Source organism: Falco cherrug, chromosome 1, assembly GCF_023634085.1.
Source record: "Falco cherrug isolate bFalChe1 chromosome 1, bFalChe1.pri, whole genome shotgun sequence".
Classification (NCBI taxonomy): domain Eukaryota; kingdom Metazoa; phylum Chordata; class Aves; order Falconiformes; family Falconidae; genus Falco; species Falco cherrug.
The window spans coordinates 40768627-40791114 of NC_073697.1; the positions used below are offsets into that span (position 1 = coordinate 40768627).

General features: G+C 38.3%; 1 protein-coding gene across 3 annotated transcripts in view; it reads left to right on the forward strand.

Annotated features, from left to right (window-relative positions):
• Nucleotides 1–22488, forward strand: part of DNAAF9 (dynein axonemal assembly factor 9) — a 79926-nt gene that overhangs the window by 41406 nt on the left and 16032 nt on the right. For all 3 annotated transcript variants that reach the window (XM_055706415.1, XM_027799958.2, XM_027799959.2), the window contains 9 exons: nucleotides 3460–3563; nucleotides 7324–7470; nucleotides 11264–11352; nucleotides 11592–11693; nucleotides 11943–12060; nucleotides 13875–13963; nucleotides 15297–15455; nucleotides 19000–19125; nucleotides 21134–21171. In XM_055706415.1, coding sequence (XP_055562390.1) covers nucleotides 3460–3563; nucleotides 7324–7470; nucleotides 11264–11352; nucleotides 11592–11693; nucleotides 11943–12060; nucleotides 13875–13963; nucleotides 15297–15455; nucleotides 19000–19125; nucleotides 21134–21171 — 972 coding nt within the window. The remainder of the gene's footprint in view (nucleotides 1–3459; nucleotides 3564–7323; nucleotides 7471–11263; nucleotides 11353–11591; nucleotides 11694–11942; nucleotides 12061–13874; nucleotides 13964–15296; nucleotides 15456–18999; nucleotides 19126–21133; nucleotides 21172–22488) is intronic.

The following is a 22488-nucleotide window of genomic DNA, read 5'->3' on the forward strand; positions in this document are numbered from 1 at the left end:
GTCCCCAATCTCTGCTTGAAACTCCGAGTCCTAGAAGAAGGATTCCTTTCAGAGCCATAGGCTTGGTTTTGAGGGATGTGGGACTCTTACAAGGATTGACAATGAGGCTTTGTAGACCTGGGAGATGGCTTTTTTTCCCATAGTTAACATTCAAAAGCATGCACAAACTCGCTGCTTCTGTCCTTAATAGATGACGTGCCATATGTGTTCTGCCTTTTCTGTGTCTATATGAATATTAGGTTGGAAAGATTGGGCGTTACAGTAGTGACAGGATGCCATGGGCTCCCAGCTCAAGAAGCAAAGGCACATACATACCTTTCGGGCAATGCGATATGCTGCCTGTGGTGTAGAAGGGGATTGGAATGATCTGCCTCTGAATTTATTTACAGCCTTGTGTTCTTCACTCCTGAACATCCTCCTGGAGCTGTTCCAGTTTTTTGCCATTGTCATTTTCACTCAAACTTCAATGCTTGTTAGCATAGATGCTCACCGTATTACAGAAAGAGGCTGGATCTTGGTCCTTTTCAGGTTCAGTCAAGTTACTGCTTTCTGACGCAAGATTACTAGCAACAGTCTTAGATTGTGCCTCCTCTTTTGGTACCTTGGTACCTTGTCCTTCAGGAATCTAAGTCACATGAATATCCCAGTAATGTGACTACAGACAATTTGGGAGGACTGTCGGAAGGGGTTTTCCTTGCTCCATGGCCTTGCATTAACGTGCCTTGCGTAGCCTTGAACCAGCAGATACTTCTTAAGGCATAGCATTTCTATATTCCATGGTAAAGAGAAGGTACTGTTGTCACAGTACTGATGTACAACAGAAGATAACTAATATTGGACATCTGAGTGCTTAGTATAAGCTGACAGTCTTTAGAGGAAAATCTTTAGCTTTATTGTTTTTGTAGTTATGCAATGTAGTGTTGAGGATAAATAAAGATGTACAAGGAAGCTAAACAGCAACTTTCACATAGCCGAATTTGCTTTTGCTCTAGTTGAACAGACTTGAAAGAAAGAAGGTTAGTGCAGAATAACAGATTTAGCTATTTTGCAATACGGTGCTGTGGGCCCATGTTCACTCAGTAAATAACTAGAGAATGGTGATTTTAAAAAATTTATTTTATTTCGGCTTTGTGAAAACTGGCTGTGTACACCCCAGTGGAGCAATCTACTTTTCCCATCATTTGGGGAGACTTGTGAAGTTAAACGTTTTGATAACTCTTGGGATGAAGAGTTATAAGTAGGTGATATAAGGACTATTACATAACACTTCAACAAGCAAGACATTTTCTTAGCTTTCAATTGAAAAGGAACTTGATCTCATTCTGTTTCATGTACACTGCAAGACAGTTTGCTGTGCTCTAATTTGGGCTCTACTGAGGTTGCAGCTATGTAGTCTGGCACGATTAGGTGCAAAAGGTGCTGTGAGATAGGCATTCAGCTCTCATCACTTATGTCTTAATGTAGTAAGGTATACATTTGTGATTAAAATGCATCAGAAAAGTTCAGGCTGCTAAAGCTTTTCCTCTGTACGCTAATTAATACACCTGCTGTGTTACAGGTTGATGTAGGATGAACTTAACTGAGTCAGTCAATCTTGACAGCTAAACTCTTGTGATTAATAACTTGTGGAAAATTTAAAAGTAATATATCAGGTTGTTCTTGATATAATTCACTGACTTCCATGTTAAAGGAAGCTGTTGCAGTCTGGATTAGATAATATTCTTTTTGGCTTGCTTTTCTGTTACAAAAAACTTAAAATCTCTGACTTCCTTTCTTCCTCTGTTGATACATTCTCTGAAGTGTGATACTCTGTGAGATTTGACAGAAATGTTCTTCAGGTGTTACATTTTGCATTTTTCTTCCTCAACCATTCAAAAAAGGCACCCACCTGTGCTGTGGCTTGGATTTTGTGAGCTCTGGAAGCATCAGCAATGAACATCTTGTACATGTAAACCTCTGCATCTGTGTAGTTATGTATGGCTTTGTAGCTGTTCTACTTGCTCTGAATTTGGACCTTGATTTTGTGATTGTAGTGTTTCCCAGTTTAATAGTAGCTGTCTCTCCAGTGCAATTTCTCTGTTAAGTAAAGCTTCAGTCTAAACCAGTTATGTTCACACTTAGCCTATATATAATTTTAGGTAACTGTTGAAATTGCATATCTAGTATGGTGATTTGATTTTGTTTCAAGCTCTTTTAGTAAAATGAAGACTTAATACTGAACAATTTTGAAGATACTGTTCTAAGTTGCTGTTTCAAGAGGAAAATGTCTTAGGTTCTTTATTATTTTGTCCAAGCATTGTTTGGTAGGTTGAGCTAGATGTGCAGTCATGTTTAAATTAATGTTTTAGTTACATTGCTGCTTGGCTTTGCTTTTTTTAAAACACAACTGTGAGTAATGATGGCTTTTTTCTTTTGTGTCTCTTTTTTTTTGGTGGGTTTTTATTTGTTTGTTTGTTTTGTTTTGTTTTTCTTTAAAGAAAATATTTAACCTTCTCCTTTTGCTGACTCACATGCTTCCCTGTATGGGATGTGATCCTGCTTTTAATGCATGATCCAGTGCTGGTAGCAGAGGTCCAGCTGGCAGCCCCTGCTTAGTAATTTTTTCATGGCTTTGTTATGACTGTTGGAAATCAGCTTTTTGCTGAGGTCAGTTTCTAATGCTTTGGTGGAATTTTGTTTTCATCCATCATATCATCTAGCTTTGCTGTTCCTCATTTTCCAGCTGCTTTCCCTGGTCATGCAGGTTTGTTAAGAACCAAAGTGTCTGTAAGATGACAAGAAAAATGGAGTTAGGATGAATGCTAAGTCTCTCTTGGCTGACACTAGATTGTTAGCTTCCAGAGAAATTGCTAGCCTAGTAACAGTTGTCTCTAGACACAAAAGAAAATGCAAGTCTGCAGGTGAAGGGCTTTTCTGGTTTAAATTTTGTCTTGGTCAGGAAGTGGAAGCAAGACTGTCATCCTGTATTTTTTATCTGTATTTTTTACTGTCTGCATGGGATGTGTTGGTATACTGATGCTTTGCTGACAATCTGACCAACTTGTTACAATGTTTGAACTTTCAGTTGGTTTGGATCTAAGTATTTCTTAAGTTCTTGTTTTGTCAGTTTTACACTTCTGGAAGTTTGCAGTTCAACAGCATGGAAATTTATTTGGCTTAAAAAAAACCCAAAAAAACCAAAAACGCCCACGCCACAGAATATTTATAAGTGGGCTTCAAGGGATAAGATTAAATCAAATGCAATCATAGTCATGATTCCTGCCCTTGATAGTGAGATCCAGTAAAGATCAAATGGTTGTGATCTGAATGCTGTCGAGATACTATTCCAAATCTTTACTCAAATTACTGCAAGTTAAATATACCAATATTCAGCAAAAATATAGATTTCTTCCTCAGAAAGAAGAGGCATTTGTCACATGATGCTGAAATATTGACACATTTTTTTCTTTCAAATTCTAGGCAAATTGTACTTCTTTTCAGATGGCATTCTCTTTTCTGATCCTCACCATGGCAGCATTTCCATTTCGAAGAACCATATGAGTTCTATTTCCCTATATGATGGGGTGAGTGTTTTGTCTGTTCCTATTGTCATAAAGTTTTTATCAATTTTTAACAGTACTTATGTAGTGTACTAGTACAAAGTTTCAATTTCTGTTGCAACTTTACAAGTGTGTGCATAAAAGTAATAACTCATGCAATTCTCTACACTTCTGGTATAGGTTAGGTTAACCAATTACTGATTAGTTAAACTGTAAGGAGGAGAGAATTTTGTATTAGACTGAGTGGTCAGTGTGGTCTTAGTAGTGTGGAAAACTGCTTTTCATTAAAAGAAAAATCTAGAACATAGCATTCATAAAACATCTAGCAGTCTTAAGTGATGGACAGAGAAAAGTTCAAGGTATTGTGAAGCCCTATTGAGGGTGAAATGCTGCTTTCTATTCAAAATATATTTAACCTTCAGTCAAATTTTCATGGTAGTGTACTACTTAACCTCTGGAGAGGTCATGAGCAGTGTCTGTCTACTGTTGTGGAGTGTTGTGTAACTGACAGGGTGAAGTGAATGACTGGTTCATGTTTCCCAAGCTGAGAAGTGAGAAGGACAGGCACGTTGCATGTAATTACGGTAAAAGACACAATGCCATTCCTGTGATCAACTTGCATCACTTCACTTGGCCAACATGCCACACTAAAAGTTTGGTCTTCTGGCTTAGTGGGAATTGAGAGTTAGGTTAATGTTGGTAAATCACCTGTGGTTTTTTTTCTCCCCTCTTCAAGGCGGATATGCTGCATTAACTATCACTTTTTCACAATGGAAAAGAGATTATTTTGGTTGGTTATTGTTTCCTAGGCACTGGGAAAAAAATAAAAATCTGTTTCCTTTAGTTTCTATTTTCTCTAGGTACAGTATTACACATTTGTTTAGTGACCTCCAGAAAGCATTGTGTTGCTATGATTTCATGATATAATGGAGGAAACCAGTGAAATACAATATAAGTGTGTGATTCAATTGAGATGAAAGCACAATGGTGAAGAGAATCTTACCTTAGCTGCCTTTTCTTGTGTATCATATTGATTGCCCCTTGGTAGTGTAAGAAGCTATTTTAACACTGACCTTCCTTCTATTGTTTAATTCAAGACACTCACTTTCATAAAACTAGCTGTTTATGGGACCTGGCTATCATTCTTGAACTGATGCCAGATTTTTGTGTAAAGCTAAACCTTGACAGAGAGCATTTTATTGTTCAACTGACTTGGCATAATAGAAGGGTGGAGAGCTTAAAATGTTGACAAGTGACAGAAGAAGGGTAGTTCAGTATGCTTTGTCTGGAAGTTATTGGAACCATATTGATGGAAAAGAAAGGATAATTTAATGCTAGGATTAAAATAAAAGATACAAAGACTAAGTGATGCAAAGTACGCTTCCTTAGCAGCTCTATCACCATGCCTGCTAGATGTTTCTCTCTCTAACTTGAAAATGTCTGCACTTCTTCCTCCAACACATGCTGCAGGCTTCTCTGTTCTGAGAAGCTGGACACCTGCTGCTACCTGAGCTCCTGAAGTCCTTGAGGCTCACATAAATCAAGTTTGTGGAGGACAGGGTAGATTCCTCACAAAACTGTACCATGAAGGTCTAAAGCGGAAGCCGTCCCGATCTTAGCAGAGTCAAACATAAATCTCCCGTCTCGTAAGGTAGCACTATTCTAGCTTAGTACCAGCCATCCTGGGAGTAAAAGAAAACCCCACAGGCTACACTGCCACCCAGGCTCTGAACTCCCAGGTTTATTTCTTTTTCTTCTGTAGCTGTTCAGTGACTCAATCAACTGTCAAGGTATCTTTACTGTATAGAGCTTAAGGTGCTGTGTGCTTGGATTTAAGACCTTAGTTCAGACCAAGTGTTTCAGCTTGAAGTACCTGAATCCAGCATTCATTTTGGCCATTAATCAAGTGAACAAATATTACCAAGTAATATTGAAATTTCACAACATTAACATCTTGTAAAACTTTGACCTGGATTCTTGTAACCTAATGTCTGTGGGGATTGCTGCTGCTTTTCAGCTTTTTTCAATTTGTGGAACCCTAAACATTTTCCAGAAGGAGCAGCACATTCTGTTAGACAGATTGTAGCATGTATGAGTTGACCTTCTAAGGCACTTCTCGTAAAATTTGTGAGCTATCCTGCAGAATCCAGGATTTGTGTACCACATTCCAAAAGCCTATTTTCTTTTAAGAGAAATTGTTTTTACTTAGAACATACTTTTATGTTCTTCAGTAACCTCAATGACTTTGAGTTGATTACTTTTATAATTAATGCCTCAGTCAACAGAGAGTAGAGATTCTTTTTGATCTGAGCTTTTTCTTCTTAAAACTTGGTAAGCAGAGTTCTTTGCCCACTTCTCCCTTTGAAAGGGAGATGGATGCCACTCGGTTTCTGATTTGAACCCAAAGTAATGGAATCCTCATTTTCCATGGGTGTTTCATGCTACTAAATTGTACTGTTTTTCTAATACTTGTGAAAATAGCTGTGAAAAGTTACAAGTCAAAGCTTAAGCATAAAACACTTCAGCATCCTGTGAAGTTGTAAAAGGCACGGAGGGGCTGGAGCGTGTCCAGAGCCCGGCAGGGGCTGGGGCACCAGCCTGGGGGGGGCGGGGGGGTCAGCCTGGAGAGAAGGGGGCTGGGGGGGACCCGGTGGCTCTGCAACGGCCTGGCAGGAGGCTGTAGCCAGGGGGGTCGGTCTCTGCTCCCCAGGAACCAGCGACAGGACGAGAGCAAACGGCCTCACGTTGCGCCAGGGGAGGGTGAGATTGGGTGTGAGGGAACATTCTGCACCGAGAGGGCTGGCAGGCGCTGGCACAGGCTGCCCGGGGACGGGGGTGTCATCATCCCTGGGGGTGTTCAAAAACCATGTGGCTGTGGTGCTTGGGGACATGGTTCAGTGGTGGCCTTGGCCGTGTTGGGTTAACGGTTCGACTGGCTGATCTTGAAGGTCTTTTCCAACCTTGAACAATTCTATGATTAATGCCTGTTTTACAATCCAGAAGACAAAGGCTCAGTGTTGTTTTATTAGAATGAAAATTGAACAACCTGAGTTCAGTGCTTCTGAGGGAGATGGATCTTGAGGGCTTCAGCTTCGTGTTAGTGAAGACCTAACTGAGATGAAGAAGCAAGAGATTTAGCAGAACTTGTGCTCATTAAAGAATCTGAGAGAAGCAGGACATTTCCAACATGCACGTGATCTACACTTTAAATTGCATGCCTGATAGTTGTATGTCATTGCAGCAGGGTTCTTTTCAGGTCAGAAGCTGAAGAGCATGGTAAAAAAAAATAAAATAAAATAAAAATTTGCAATAGCATCATGTCATCCTTCTAATATTTTTAGCTGACATTTAATTCATTCTTCCAAGGTATCTGTCACAGGAGATGTGTGGGTATAGATGAAGGTGCCTTTGTTGTGAAGCATTAGCAGAGGAAAGGGCTGAAGGTCTAGTTTTTGGTGGAGGGAAAAGAGTAGATATTAAAATGCAAATTTCTCTTTTCAAGACCAGACAAAGCTTAGGTGCTTAGAACGATCTTGGGTGCTTTCTTTGGAGCTTATGATATTTCCAATAGCTGCGTAGTGGAAATGGAGTATTGTAAGTGGCTGCGGTTGATCCTTTTGCTCCATACCTGTGCTGTGCAAGCTAATGAATGTTCAGATCTTCATGCATGCCTAGCTGTGACTGTAGTAGTTCTCCTCTGATCTTTTCTATTTAATGTATTAAGCGTTTTTTTCACTTTCAAGTAACTGTTCATTATGATTTGTCCTGTTTCTTCCTTTTCTAGGATTCAACCAGTATCGTTGCTGCTCTCTTTGTAGACGTCAAATGTTCCTTGCTTGCTCATTTACCAATTGAGTTCCATACCCGAGACAACTTTTTGATGATTGCACTTTTCCCCAAAACAAAGATTTATAAAGCTTTTTATTCACAGGTAAAGTAAAAAAGATTGGTTTGGGTGGGGGAAAAACCACACAGTTATTCTTTGTGTTTCAGATGAGAGGCAAGGGTGAATTTGTTGATGTCTGTCTTAACTAATTAAATTTGGAAAGGAGAAGGGTTTTATTTCTCACCTTAGGTGAGCCACTATAGCTTGTCATCTGATAAGTAAATACAGGAAGGGTTAAAGTTCAAGGTCTGTCTTGTATCTGTCTTCACAAGCTAAACCTTTTCCTGTATCTTGGTGAACAAGCACAGTTTAGAAAGGAGAAGGGGCAGTTAATACTGAGGGAGCATCAATTTAGGAAATATATTGAAAACCTCCTCTATGAAGCTGGATGGGGTTCATGGAGGATATTGAGAGAAATGGCTGATGAGATTTTGAGGCAGCTTATCTTTTATATAAAAAATCAGGATGTTAAAGTAGGAAGGACTGTTTCAGATAACAAGGGGCAGTAACCATAGACTACAGCTTTGAAGATTCAGACTGAATGTTAGTGAGAGGTCGGTGCAGTGACTAGAACAGATCGCCCAGACACTGAACCTCCACCTTTGAGGATTTTGAAAACTTGGCTGGAGAAAGTAATGGATGAGTTGATTTGTACTGCCAGCAGTAGTCCTGCTTTGAGCAGGAGGTGGGTCTGGAGACCTCCAGAAGCTCTTTTCCAACCTGAAACTCTGAATCGTTGTGACCTATAGCATCTGCCTTGTAGACTTGAGACTGTTGTGGACTGCCTTGCCATGTAGACCTTTCCATTCCTTCCCAGGAGCACTATTGCTCCTGATCTTAGGAACTTGCATGTGTGAGAAACTTTAATTTATGTATGGATTTCTACTGCTTGTGTTGCTCGTTAAATTTAATGCTCACCATGTGCTTTCATTTTGTCTTCTCAAGCCAGTGAGTGCTCTAAAAGCTTGTTTTCTAGTAGTTGCATTTTAAATGTAGCACTGGTGTATAATTGGCTACAGCAATTGTATGTAGTGGCAGAGGTTCTATTGTGTTTTTTTGTGGTTAGACACATTTGGATCGTGATCCTTAGGGGAGTTTTTTTAAAGTCTTTAAGTATTCCATATGGCATTTTATTATTCTTCAAGTAGATTGGCTTCATGCATTGTAATTCAGAGGCTTTTAATAAACAAAACTTTATAACAATAGTGCTTTTGAGGAAATGAGCCTGGAGATTTTAGGACTTCACAAGGGTTTTAGTATGTGATCATAACACTGGACTGGAAAAGACCACCTAGCTCAGTGAGTAGTCCCCACTGGTAGTATTTATGTTTAATACCATAAAATTTCTCCTCCTTTTATCTTAACTGTTTAGATTCCTCCCACTGTTCCACTATGTGAGTGGTTGGGAATATTTTGTTTGGTTTTGAACTTTCAGCCTATTTTATTAGGTCTACTTTTATATCTGTGGTTTTTCTTTTGCTCTACCAGCAGACATCCTTGAGGTATTCAGAAATTTTGGACCTATTCTTTTTGGCTTATTTGGCCCAATAAAGTCACAACCCATACATTTTAATCTATGCTTGTAAAAAGTTCTCTTTTCCTCTGATCATTGTAATACTTTTCTTTTGATCTGTTTTTTGGCTGTTGATATCCATAATGTGTGTATCTGTTTCTTGTACAGAGGCAATAGTAGTTCACTCTTCTGAAAACGTTCAGAAGTACCCCTGATTTACCTGTATGTTTCATTGCTGCCTTGAATTAACTGATGGTGTATGTTTTTTGAGAAACACTTTCAGGTCCTTTCTCTTTTGCTACCCACTGATAGTTCCAGGTGATTCTAGAAATATTTGTGTGCTCATTCTTGCTTTTGTACTTATCTACCTTCTATATTTCTTTGTTTATTCCATTCTTATGGTTAGATCTATTTTTCTATGAAGCATCTCAGTGCTGTGTAGGCTGTCACCCAACGTAGTTCCCCAAAATGCTGTGAATTCACTTCGGTCTATGCCAGGTTCTTTGTGAAGGCTGTCACGGGACGTTCGCTAAGCAGCTCTGCTGGTGAACGTCCCCAGCCTTCTGTTGGGTTTTTTTGGTGCTACTTATTTTGGTCCTCCTTTGAGTTAGCTTTTTGCCAAACAGTTCTATCCTGAGTTTCCGTTTCTGCAGTTTAACGGTTTCACATCTGTCACCATACCAGTTGCTTTGCGCAAGTTCGAGTAGGAGAAACCTATCTTCTGTCTTGAAGATGTTATCTCATGAATGAATGATTCACATTCATAAGATCAAGTGTACCTGATTGTGTAAGCATGGAAACATATTATTGTATTTTGTTAATATTTACCCTTCAGGTATTTACTGATTTCCTCGAAGTTTTTTTCTAAAAGTCTGCATGTCATTGGAGTCGCACAGACATAGTAGTCCCTCTACACACCTGTAGTTAGAAAGATTTGCTAAAATGCAGGTGCTAATTGCTCTTCTGCAATTATATGGCATGATACCTCGCTTACTGGACCAATGCTTTAATTATTCCAAGCCTCCTTGAAGTAGGGAATGCCAATTACCTGTTCATCCAGACCTGAGTGTATTAAATTCCTTGTAATTGAGATGGTTGCCAGATTCTGAGCCCACAGAACTGGAATCTGGTTTGCAGATCCTACGAAGACAAGATGGTACCTTTCACATCCCCAGTCTAATTGGTAGGGGAGGAAAATTTGCTTAGGCTTTGGAATGTGTTGATTTCTCTGGTTTTCTTCATGTTCTCTAATACCATAACAGATCTTTTTTTTAAAAAAATGTTTACTAAGTTATACAAAAGAGACCGATTTTTTTCTGTTGAGTTCTGTCGAAGTCTGACCTAAGTGTTTTCACTTCAGAGTCAAAGGGCTAGAGATAAAGAATACAATTTTCTGTTGACCGGTCCTTTCAATTTCTTGTAGGCGTTTTCCTTGGTTTCTTATGCGTGTTTGGAAGTGGTTATTTGTTTGGTTGTGTGGATCCTTGTACACGAGCAATATTGTCCTTGTTAATATCAAAAGTTTATTTTATTTTGATGTTTTTTTATCTCTGTACCCTTGTGTTTAGGATGTCAGTTTGTTAATGGAAAGCAGTCATTCCCCCCTAGTTGTTTTGTCTTGCAGCAAATTATTGTGAAAAATGACAATGACTGTTGCCTTTTCTTATTAAAAGAAGGGAAATACTGAACACTTAAATGACTGGGTGATTCATCTGAATCTGATTTCTAGGTTCAGGGTGCCATTCATATTAATGTGACTTGGCTAAAGCAATAGGATGCGAGCCAAAATACTGTTCCCTAGAGAAATGAAGGGCTCCCTTTTCTTTTGCAAAGAAACAGGAGTTTTTCTTAAATTTCTAGAAACGATTGCTGCAATCTTACTTCATGAAAATTACAATACAACTTAAAGGAGACTTATATTAGCTCAGTTCCTGCTGTACAGCAGTTAGACTGTAAATACCTAGTGCTTTTATCAGTGAAGCATGCTATGACTAAAAGATACACGTGAATGGTACTGTTAATTTGATGGTTAATTTTTTTCCTATGTTTTTTTCCCCAGCTATGAAGATGGGGGGAAAACTAGAGCATTTCAGAAAAGTTACTTCATAAAGCAGCTCCAGTCTAGCCAAAAATAAGCTTACAAAATCCAATCTGTGGATACTTCTTCCGTAATTTGAATTCTTGCAGCAAAACCAGTATTGTGAAATATTTAGCGGCAAGTTAAAATGCATGTAATTTTTTAGGTGAACAAAACCAATTCCTAAACAAATTCAAAACAAATTTTGCAGAATAATGATGTTTATGCATAGGTCTGGTTTGTTCCAGGTTTTCTCTTCGTGGCAAAGCCAGACAAACTCAGGATTATATTTAAGGGTTGTCCAGGAAGAATTCCTGTCTGTGGAACAAAAGAGACTGTAAGTTCATGCCACATACTCCAGTGCAATTATACATGAACTGTGCGCTACAATCAGAAAAATGCCATCACTCACTGAAGACTTTGATAATGATTCAAAAAGGATTTGTTGTATTCCTAGTGCAACATTTGCTTTATTTTTTTGTATGTTAATATGTGATTAATGTGTAGCCATCTGGTTTAAAGAAGATAAATTTCTGGATTTCTCCTGTAACTAACCAATTAATTTGCTTGTTTTAGGCATTCCAGTGTTCAGAAGCTATTTAATGCCTTGTCTTTTCCTTCTGGAAAGGACGGAAGCAGGGAGCTGAAAATATCTGCTGCCCTTCCAGAATTGGAGAGGTGAAAAATTATTTTTGTTTTCATGGGATCAGTTTTGTCAGAAATAATACAAATATATTTTGGTATATGTAATGCATAGTAAGTAACTGTCTTTACACTAGATATTTTTATTCTGAGATGAATTGTTTCCTTTTTAGGAAACCTTTGTTTGAACTTTTAACAATTTTATTTTAGTAATTTCCCAGCTGTATAAGTGAGTGAAATCTTTTCATGTTGATTGTAACAAAATGAAACTTTTATTTTTGAAAGGTTTTTGCAACATTTTACAGTCAGCAGTGTCAGTCACAAGCCAATAATGAGAGCGCATCTTCCTATTTTATTGCAACAGTCAGAAATCATTCCTGATAGCAAAGCAGAAAATGATAAGGTAAGGAAGCAACCCAACAATACTTCCTATCCCTGGTATAGAATATGTAGCAAATATTCTGTCACCAGTTCTGTTTCAAGTAACGAAGTAAAGTACTGATGTATATCTAGCCATGCTCTCTGCCTCCTTCTCTGGACCCATCAGTTCACACTGAACTTGCTTCAAGTCTGTTTCTTAGAATAAATTGCTCTGCCCTGTTTTCCTGATTACATTACTTAATTTATTTTTTTTTCATTTGAACAATCTTTTGGAAGTACTAATGGCCCTTCAGCCTGCTAAAATAGAAGCAGAAAATGAGGCATAGATCTTCAAGTGAACAGTTTTCACTAATGTCCAGGGAGAGTTAGCCCTAAAGCAGTAGCTTGTTTTTATGAATTGCTGAATAATTTAGCTGAATTGTTCTCTGGAACATAAAAGTCCTTTAAATAGCATAGAGGCAGCACATGATATTTAACATTTGCTGATATTATCTGTAGAACACCCAGTTCTCTATAGGGGCAGTAACAATTGTCAAACTTAAGGAGTGCTTTAAATAGCATTTTCAGAGAAAATATTTCCTTGTAACTTTCCAGCGTTTGAAATCAGCTGTAAGCAAGAAAGTCAAAGCAGCAGAAAGTCTTTCTCTTTGAATATTGCAATATGGTGGCAGACTTATTTCCTGCAATCTAGTTCAGAGACCATACTAACAATTATTAAATAAACCCTTTTAATGTGTGTAATCTTAATGTGTTTGAAAGAGAAAGTGACAAATCTTTTTATAATGCTTATATCAAATTCTATAAAACATGCAAACTTAGTACCTCTGATTTTTCTGAGTTACTTCTCTATCTATTATCATGAATACTCATTTTCTGTGAACATCCAAAAATGATTTTGAGGATAGGATACGAATAGTCTTCAGGTGGCTGTCTTCAAATGTCATGTACTTAGGAAGTTGGAGAGGTAATTTGGCTATTAGTGGCAGGATGATATGCAGTGAGGTGACCGGTTACCAGGGTGACATAATTTCTTCAGTCAAGTTCAGCACAGAGGGGAGTTTGTTGTGTTTCTTCCAGAGTTCATTTGCTTGCTTCTGTAGCAAACTCCAGTAAATAGTGTAGAAATACATAAATATACACACACACTTTGGAGATATGCTCTGACTGCTTTTCAGTGTTTCTCTGCTATGATCCCTGCCTAAATACCACAAGAAATATGCATAATGAAAAACAGGTGCTTTATGCAGAAAAGCTGTTACGTTGGAGCTGTTGTACATTCTCTTACCAATTGTATTTGAAATGCAGCTTTGCTGGAATAGATTTTGTGTGTAGCATAGCTGGTTCAGTATCAGAAATGTAGCGTTGCTCTTTGTTTGACAAAACTGTTTGACATACACCATTACTTTTTGAAGCATTTTGCTCTAATACTGTTCTATGTATTTGAGTGTACCCTCTTCATCATAGGAAGCATAATCTATTTGCTGTCTCTTGCAGGATTTTGTCTGACATTTGCATTAATACATACACTGCAGAATAGATTTTAATGTGAAGGTTTTGGTAATACTGTTTGCTGTACTTGTTAATTATCCTTTCACAGTATTTAAGGTATGAAAACCAAGAGAAAATGTGTTTTTCCAAGAGGATGTGTATCTGAGTAATTGCATAAACACAGTTACAGTTCTATGCTATCTTGCTATTTCTGTGGTTAGTGTCACTTAAGATTTAGTGTATAGGCTTAAGATTTTATCGAGATAGAAGCCTTATATGTGTGCAGTTGTTGTAGCTCATTCCTAGTCTTGGAGCTATGCCCCTTCTTATCTGTTCCCTGTATTTTAGGTGGTTATCACCATTATAACTGGTCTTCCAGGATGTCGTTCCAGTGATCTGTGTGCTTTTCTTGTGACTTTTAACAAGGAGCATGGAAGGTTTGTACGTTTCTGGTTTCATACTCTAAAGTGATGGTCATACTAATCACCAAAGAACTTCTCAGCATGATGAAAATGAAACTATCAATGTTTCACTTATTTTTTTTTTTATAGCCAAGATTCTAATTTGTGAACAGATGTGTTCACAGGAATAGGTTTGGTAAATATTATGAGGCACCTTAACTAGTTCTACATAGCACACAGTAGGGTAGGGTATATTACTTCTACTATATACAGGTATCTCATCTCACTGTGTTATGCCAGGTAGATTTGCTCTGAAATTTTAGACATTTAGACAAGAAAATAGTATGGAACATTTCTTTGTTGATATGTCATATTGAAAATACCACATTGTAGATATATTATGTATGTCTGCAAGTATCACTGATGCTGTAAACAGTTAAGAGTAATCTTAGAAAGGCCAAATGAATTCTGTCTTAAGCATGTATAGAAGTCATCACAACCTGAAGGAAATGGGTGAAGAGCTTCCATTTGTTGACTTGAGGTGGTGAGTCTAAAATGCATTTTTCTTGGAAAAAGGACTGCGCTAACACTCCTTGCTATAGCATTGCATTAAATCAGACCTGGTTTCTGTTCTACAATAGGAGGAGATATATTCAGGACATCTGTTGTATGGCAGTAAGATAAGTCTACTGTAGGAATTTGCCATTTGGTGTATTGATACAGCTTCTGGAAAATAAAAAGAAGTTCTTGTCCTTTTAAATCTTAAAGCCAAACACCTTACTATTTAATTTTAGTAACATTCTGCACTGCTTTTTTGTATTATTTTTAACTCGGTGTCTTGATATTAGCAAGTTGATTCAGAACAGTTTTGTCATTCTGTTTTTAGGACGAACATGTAAGGTGACTTTTGAATATTCTGTAATAATACATTTCATCATGTTTTCCTGCAAACATCTTCATTGCTTTCTATTTTTGCAGTGAAATATTTTTTTGCCCAGAGTCTTTTGATTTGGATTCACATAACTTTTGTTTACTGCATCACTAACAAAGATCAGAACTACTCATATGATGTGCAGCTTTGAAGAAGCTGTTGAACATAATTTTATTTAAAAAAAACAACACCACCACCCCCCCCCCCCCCAAAAAAAAAACAAACCCAAAAAACCAAGACCCTTTTGACAGTAATGTAAAGAATGCACTTATGCTGGAAATGATAGAAAGCAAAGTAAATTTCTCTTTCCTGTGTGCTATGAGACATGTGGAATCCTGGGGCTTGTCAAATTTATTTTTGGTTTGTTGGTTCAAAATAAAAAGAAAACAGAAATATTATGTCATAGAACATTAACTTTCCTTGTTTTCTTTTATTTAGGTGGATAGTTTATCGGCAAACTATGGATAGTCCTGAATGTTTCAGCGCGACCCATTTCCAGCGTTACCTCTCCAGTGTCCTGGAGGCTCAGCAAAACCACAGCGTCCGTCAGTCTGCTTATGTTAAAAAGAACAAGCGTCTCCTAGTGGTCTTGCAAGGGTAAATGTTTGAAACCATTTGAACTGTTGCATAGAATAAGGGATTTTCTGTTCCCTTCCTATTTCCAAGGCATTTTTGAACTTTCCCATCACTCTGAAGCAGCTGATGTTCTGTGCTGAAGTGTGGTATTCTGTGAATTCGTTTTACATATGTACTAAACTCAGCTTTTCTGCAACTTGTTAATTTTATTGCTTATAACTCCATTGGAAAAAAGGTGTCCATAATCATCCTTCAGTCATATGGAAGGATGGACTGCATTTTTCGTTATTTAGGAATTCTTCCGTATTTAGGAGACTGTGACTTTTGGCTTCTCAAAAGAATTTTTCTTGCCCTTTCCATCTGCATCTTAGACTGTTGTTAAATGGCACTTTATTTAGTGGGGCAGCTACGTGGTTTGGTTTTGATTTTTGTTTCTTCCCACCTGCCCAAGAGGTCCTAGATAGAGAGCCATTTGCCCTTTAAAGGCTGGTGAGACTTCATGATGGTTATCTGTCTTTGAAGACTGCTGGAGTACTGATTGTCTGTCTTTAAAGCCATAGATTTAGGACAATAATGCCAAGATGGCTTGAGATTGTGTTGCAAGTTGTACTCCAGAGCTGCAGGTGAATATTACTGAATATTTGCTATAGCATTATCTTAATATTTAGAGGGAATGTTGCATGTTTTCGTCCCTTTTGGTATACAAATTAATTATTGCTAGTTTTAACCACCAGACCTGTGTTTTACTGATGATAAAACAAAAAAACCCTCCATGGAATAAATGCACAACTCTTTACAGAATACAGAAAAGCTAGCTGAGTTCTTGCCCTACATTTCATGTATAATTTTCTTTGAAAGTTTGCTAAAATATTGAAATTGTTTTGATAAAAAACAAGGGTGGATCACTTCCCTGTTTCTTTCAGAGGAAGATCTATTGTCTTTAAGGCATTAGATGACTGCGTTTTGGTAAACATTAATTTGAGTTGCTTCAGAATACAAATTAATTTTAGGAAGTTTGATATGGTGTGACATAAAGACTGTAATTATATCTTCCAAGTGCCTACAGTACCTTTAAACTTTTGAAAGCTCAGTGAGTTCTAGAGAATCTTTAATAAATACTTAGTTTTCAGAATAAAATGTTCCATTCAGTCTGAAATACTTTTTCCTCTAAATAAAAACTTAAAAGCCTAAGCTGTGACTTTTACTGATATTTTTTAATAATTTTTTAAACAGTGGGCTACAGTAAGCATAAGAATGAATCTTTGCCTTTCTTTGGAAGTATTGTGCATCTTTGTGTGCATAGATGCTTGCTTTTTCTTTGCATTTCTGTTAGTCCTTGCTTTGATCCTCTGGCAGTATTAGGTACAAAAATCGTGACACAAACTTCCAAAGGTCCAGTTGATAAAAGATAAGGAGAGAGAGAGGCAATATTGCATGCAACTTGCTATCCAAATATTTTATGCAGTTTTGCACGTCACTTCTCATAGGGTATGTACTGAGTCCCTGTACTTCAGGGTGAGCGGGTCCATAAAGAGCTTGCAGGCTCTTGTCCTGCTCAGGGGACTTCAACCACCCCAGCATCTGCTGGAAAAGTAGCAAGACAAGCTGTAGGCAATCCAGGCAGCTCCTGGAATGCACTGAGGATAACTTCTTAAGCCAAGGAATAGATAGCCCTACCAGAGGAGATGTGATACTGCACCTGATGGTCACCAATGCAAATGAGCTAATTGGTGATGTCAAGATTGGAGGCAGCCTGGGCTGCAGTGGTCATGCGCTGGTGGACTTTGCAGTCCTGAGGGATATGGGTCAGGCAAAGAGTAAAGTCAGGACCCTGAATTTTAGGAAAAAAACCTTCCAGCTCTTTGGGGGATTAGTTGATAGGACCTCCTGGGAAACTGCACTGGGGGACAAGGGAGCGCAACAGAGGTGGCAGATCTTTAAGGACACTTTCCATAAAGTGCAAGGGCTCTTGATCCTCAGGTGTAAGAAATCGGCCAAGGAAGGTAAGAGACAAGCATGGCTGAGTTGAGACCTGCTGGTCAAACTAAAGAGCAAGAAGGAAATGCACAGGGAGTGGAAGCAGGGACAGGTGCTCTGGGAAGAGTATAAGGATGCTGCCCAGTTGTGTAGGGATGGGGTCAGGAAGGCCAAGGGACGGATGTAGGTCCCTGGCAGGGAATGCTAACAGTAATAAGAAGGGATTCTATAGGTATGTCAGCCAGAAAGGAAGGTCAAAGAAAGTGTACCCCCCCTGATGAGCAAGACTGGCAAACTGGTAACAACAGGTGAGGAGAAGGCTGAGGTACTCAACTGTTTTTTGCCTCAGTCTTTTACTGGCAATCTCTCTTCCCACACCTCTCAAGTGGATGGACCGCAAGACAGGGATTGTGGGAGCAAAGTCCTTCCCACTGTAAAAGAAGATCCAGGTTCATGACCACCTGAGGAACCTGAACCATACATAAGGCTATGGGAGCTGATGAGATGCATCCCAGAGTCCTGAGGGAATTGGCTGATGTAGTTGCCAAGTCACTCTCCGTGATACTTGAGAAGTCATGGCAGTCAGTTCAAGTCCCTGGTGCCTGGAAAAAGGCAAGCATTGCACCCTTTTTTTAAAAGGGTAGAAGAGAGGATCCTGGGAGCTACCAACCTGTCAGCCTCACCTCTGTGCCTGGGAATATCATGGAACAGGTCCTGTTTCACATGAATAGGGGAAGTTTTTGTGTCAAAAGTTGTAGAAGGAAAAGTAGGCTTTGAACTGAGATGTGGTGGACTCTTAAACTTTGCAGACAAATGCAGGATTGTATCGCACGTATAGGAGAGAATTTACTTCTGCATGATTGAGAATTCACTTCTGGTGCAACAATAGCAATATCTAATGAGACATTCACTTTGGGAGATACTTGTCCTAATTTTGTGTGTGCGTGTGTCATGCACCCTAGTATTGTTTGTGTTACTGTAGCATCAGTGGGCCAAGGTGCTATTGTACTGGGTGTTGTAGAAATCTGAAAAGAGAAACTTGCAGTGCGGGTAGAAGGAAAGACACGTATTCAGTAACTGGCTGAGAAATAAACACCTGGAAAAAGCTCAGGTTCACCTAAACTTTGTTATCATACAGAAGTAGAACACAGTAGTGGCTGGAGTAGTGATAAAAAAAGGACACATTAAATATAGAAGCGCACTTCATTTAGAGAGTGCTGATAAGTGAGAGACGTTGCTCTTTAGTTTCTTTTTTTACTTGAATCATACTTAGTTCTTAGCATGCTTGGCAGTAGGCTTATCATGCTTCTATTACACTGAGCTTTTCGTGCTTTCTGAAAGCTGGACTTTACAGTTGTTCAGTGCAAAGTTTATACTGCTTTTATCTGTAGTTGTCAATAATTCATTTGTAATATTACTTGCAGTCACCTTAGTTTGTCTGGATTTGCTGAGTTTTGAGCTGCTTTATAAAAATTTTGGTAGGCTTTATTAGAAACCTAACCTTCCTGCAAGCAATTGATTTCTTACTAGATGTTGAAACGTGTCATTCTGTTTCTCTAAAACCGTATTTCATTTTGTTTTTTTACAGGTATACTGATGTTATTGATGTCGTACAGGCTCTGCAAACTCATCCAGACCCAGATGTGAAGTCTTCTTTCATCATTGGAGCAGTTAATACTTGCGTAGAGCCACTGAGTTGCTATATGGAACACAGGTATAATTTAAAATATTTTTACTAGTTTGAAAACAGATATGTAAGTTTATGAGATCGCTTTTATAATAATTAGAGATATATGATAGTTAAATGCCATTGAACTGCCTTAAATCTCATAAAACTGCCAGGTAAACCATCTTGAATGAACTTTGAAGTGCTGTTTGGTTTGTAAGGATGACACTTGGTTTCCACCAGTTATATATACTAATAAAAGTTTAGCTTGTGGAAGAATTAATAAAGATTGTCAATAGCATACTACTTAAATATGTATACTCTGGTGAAGGACTTTGTAAAATCTGGACAGTCAACTGTCCTCTCGTGTGTTTTTTAAATCATTTTTTTTTTTTTACCATCTTTTTGTAAGTATGACTGAAAACAGAGATGTGTATCTCGGTTTGGATTATTGATAGTGTCACTACTTTTGGACATTAAATGAAGACTTAAAGACTTAAAACATGGATCTTATGGGAAGCAGTTCCAAATTTAGTGGAAGAGAATGACAAAGCACGGAAGCAAAAGCGTTGCAAGTATTGAAATCTGATATCCTGGGTTACTGCAGATGCAGGGTGGGGAGGAAATGGTAGCAAAGCCAAGTCATTGACATTTTTAAATAGTGTGGTTTGGTCACTGTTTCATAGTGTGTGTGTGTGCTCTGCATTCCAACAAACGTGAAGCTAATCCCATAGACCTATCTGTAAAATGAAATACTTACATTTTGCAATTATAGCTTGCAGCTGATTAACTGCTTTAACTTTTGTGAACTTTCCTTAGCATTGCTTCTATTTGTGATAAAACCCTGTGCATCACAGCTTAGAGGTGAACTGTCCAATCATTTTATAAAAGTGCACTCCTTAAACTTCCTAGCTGTTTTTAAAACACTAACCAATATGCTTCTTGAGCTTTGCACTAGTCAATAAATAGACATTCTTTTTATGCTTCTTTTTCTCTGTGACATAGATTGTGAATAAATAACAAAGACTACATAAAATATTGGTAAATTGATGCTGGAGTGCTCTTTAAACTTGTTCTTTCCATAATTATGGGGAAGGCAAGTTCCATTTCTGATTGTTTGGTGTTTTTTAAACTTACTGTGTTACTGGTCATGGTACTGAGCAGTATTTATAGTGGTGGTGGCCTGCAATCCTTTGACTAACCTTGTTTGTCACCTGAAGTGCAGTAGCAATTGAAGGAAGAGGCTTTAGCTTATGCTGTAGCCTGTTTGTGTCTCACTTTGAAGTTTCTTCTGATAAGAACTTACCAAGCAGCCACGTATTGCCAATGACAAATCTTTCAGTTGGGAAGCTTTGGCAGATTTCACTGTGAGAACCAAGAAGAGTGATTTTTTTTTTTTTTTTTTTTTTTGTCTGACTTGAAACTTTTGCAGTCAAGAGAATCACAACCCTTTCCTGTCTCAAAGTTCATTACTGTAGAAATCTTGCTTTTTCATGAGCCTAGGATGAAGCTCTTGCCCATGTTGAATAGCAAGCAAGGGCAGGGGAGAGGTAGTTGAAGGGGAACAGATGAAGTACTATCTCTGGAGTGCTTCTGTGCATGATAGAGCTCATAAAAATAGTTGCTGCTTGTGTGACGCAGTACCAGAAGTTGGTACAATATGTATGGAAAGCATTATGTACATACAGCCTTTCCATGAAGAGTTCCCACACTGTTTGAAAGGCACAATTCTTTAGGGCAAGCTTAAAATTCCTAGTGTTTAAATAGGGATTAAAATAATGTTGATACCTTTCTGATTTCTTAGAATACAGAATAGATTGCATGGTGCTAATTAGCTCTCAAATTCATTAAAGAATTAAAACTGTCTACAAAACTATTTTTGGGGGAATAACTCTTAAAAGACAGAACCTGTGGGGATGTCCCAGTTATATGAATTGAGGAAAGGAAATGTGAAAATGTTTTGGATAGTAAGACTCCAGCTGTAAGTGTCCAAATGAATGTAAATGCTTTGCTTTAATAATACCCGTTCTTGATATACAAACTTTTGATTTTTTAGGCTTCTTTTTCCCAAGTTCTTGGACCAGTGTTCGCAAGGTATGTGTCACTTTCCTTGACTTTGAGCTGAGCCATATGGCCACATAAATACATTGTAAATGTATGTAGTCAAAGGAGCATGAAAAAGTCTTGGAGGTAAGAACCATCTGTGCAGAACAGACGATCGCTGCCTACACTATTAACCACCATAGGCACCTGGAGAAGAGGTAAGAATCTGGAGCGTGATGCATTCTGGTTGTCCTCATCTGGAGGATGGGTTTCCTAAGACCATGAGTTAAAATGCTTATCTTGAACTGCTGTAACTCGTGCCTTGTCATTGATTTAGAAGCAAAACGGATTGGATTGGAGTTCCATCCTCTTCTGGGGAGGCATGAGGAGATGGACCTCTCCTTTCATTTTTGCTGTTTTAGAGAGGGGAAAAATGAACTGGTTCCCTTGTTCCCCATATCCTCTTCTCAGTGCAGTGTGGAGGATCCTTGCAGGGTTCATTTGACATTGCAGCAGACAAAAAAACCCCTCACTTGCAGTAGAACTGTTTCTTATCTGTGTACTTAGTTTTATATCCTGACTCTGAAATAAATCATTGCATTGTCTTTCTTGTCAGGCTTGGAACTTGGAGCAGGTGCTGGCATAAGTATGGTATCATCTTTTCTGACCTATCATCAAATAAGTTGTTTAGTTTCAAGGGCAGAAGCAAGTTTGACCTTAGCATATCTACAGTGTTTTTAACAGCTGTGTAGCGGATTCACAGCATTAAGACCAGTACGTGTGTGTGTGTGTGTATATATGAAAACAGATCTCTCCAGTCAGGCAATCTTTTAGGCAGACTATAAGCTCAGCCTGAAACTGGATAGGCCAATGACAGTTGAGGGTTTTTTTTTTGTTTTTTTTTTTTAAAGTCACTGTTGGACTGCAGTTACTGCAGCATGACTTTCTGATCTTAGGCTCACGTCTTCCCAAGCGAACTGTAGGACTGTAATGGTTAGCGTTCATATTTAAATGCAGTTGTCAGAATAGGATGCAGCACTCTTCTTCTGGCCATTTAGACTCTGCAGGTGCTTGTTTTGCTGCCAGAATTCTGTCATGTCTTACATGTCTTACTTGTGTGTGAAGGGAGCAGAGAATAATGAAATGCAAAAGAACCCAAAATAATTAAGTTGTGAAAAAGCTGGAGATGATGTAGGTGCTATTATCTAGATGAGTATCTTATTCTTATTGGGAGAAAAATGTTGGCGCTACAAATTGGGGAACTGATGAATAGATAAATATGGGTGAAATTGAAGAAAGCAGTAGAATGCTGAGTTTAAGAATGTAACAATATATCAGTAAATACTGAGAAGTTAAGAGGGCGAGCAT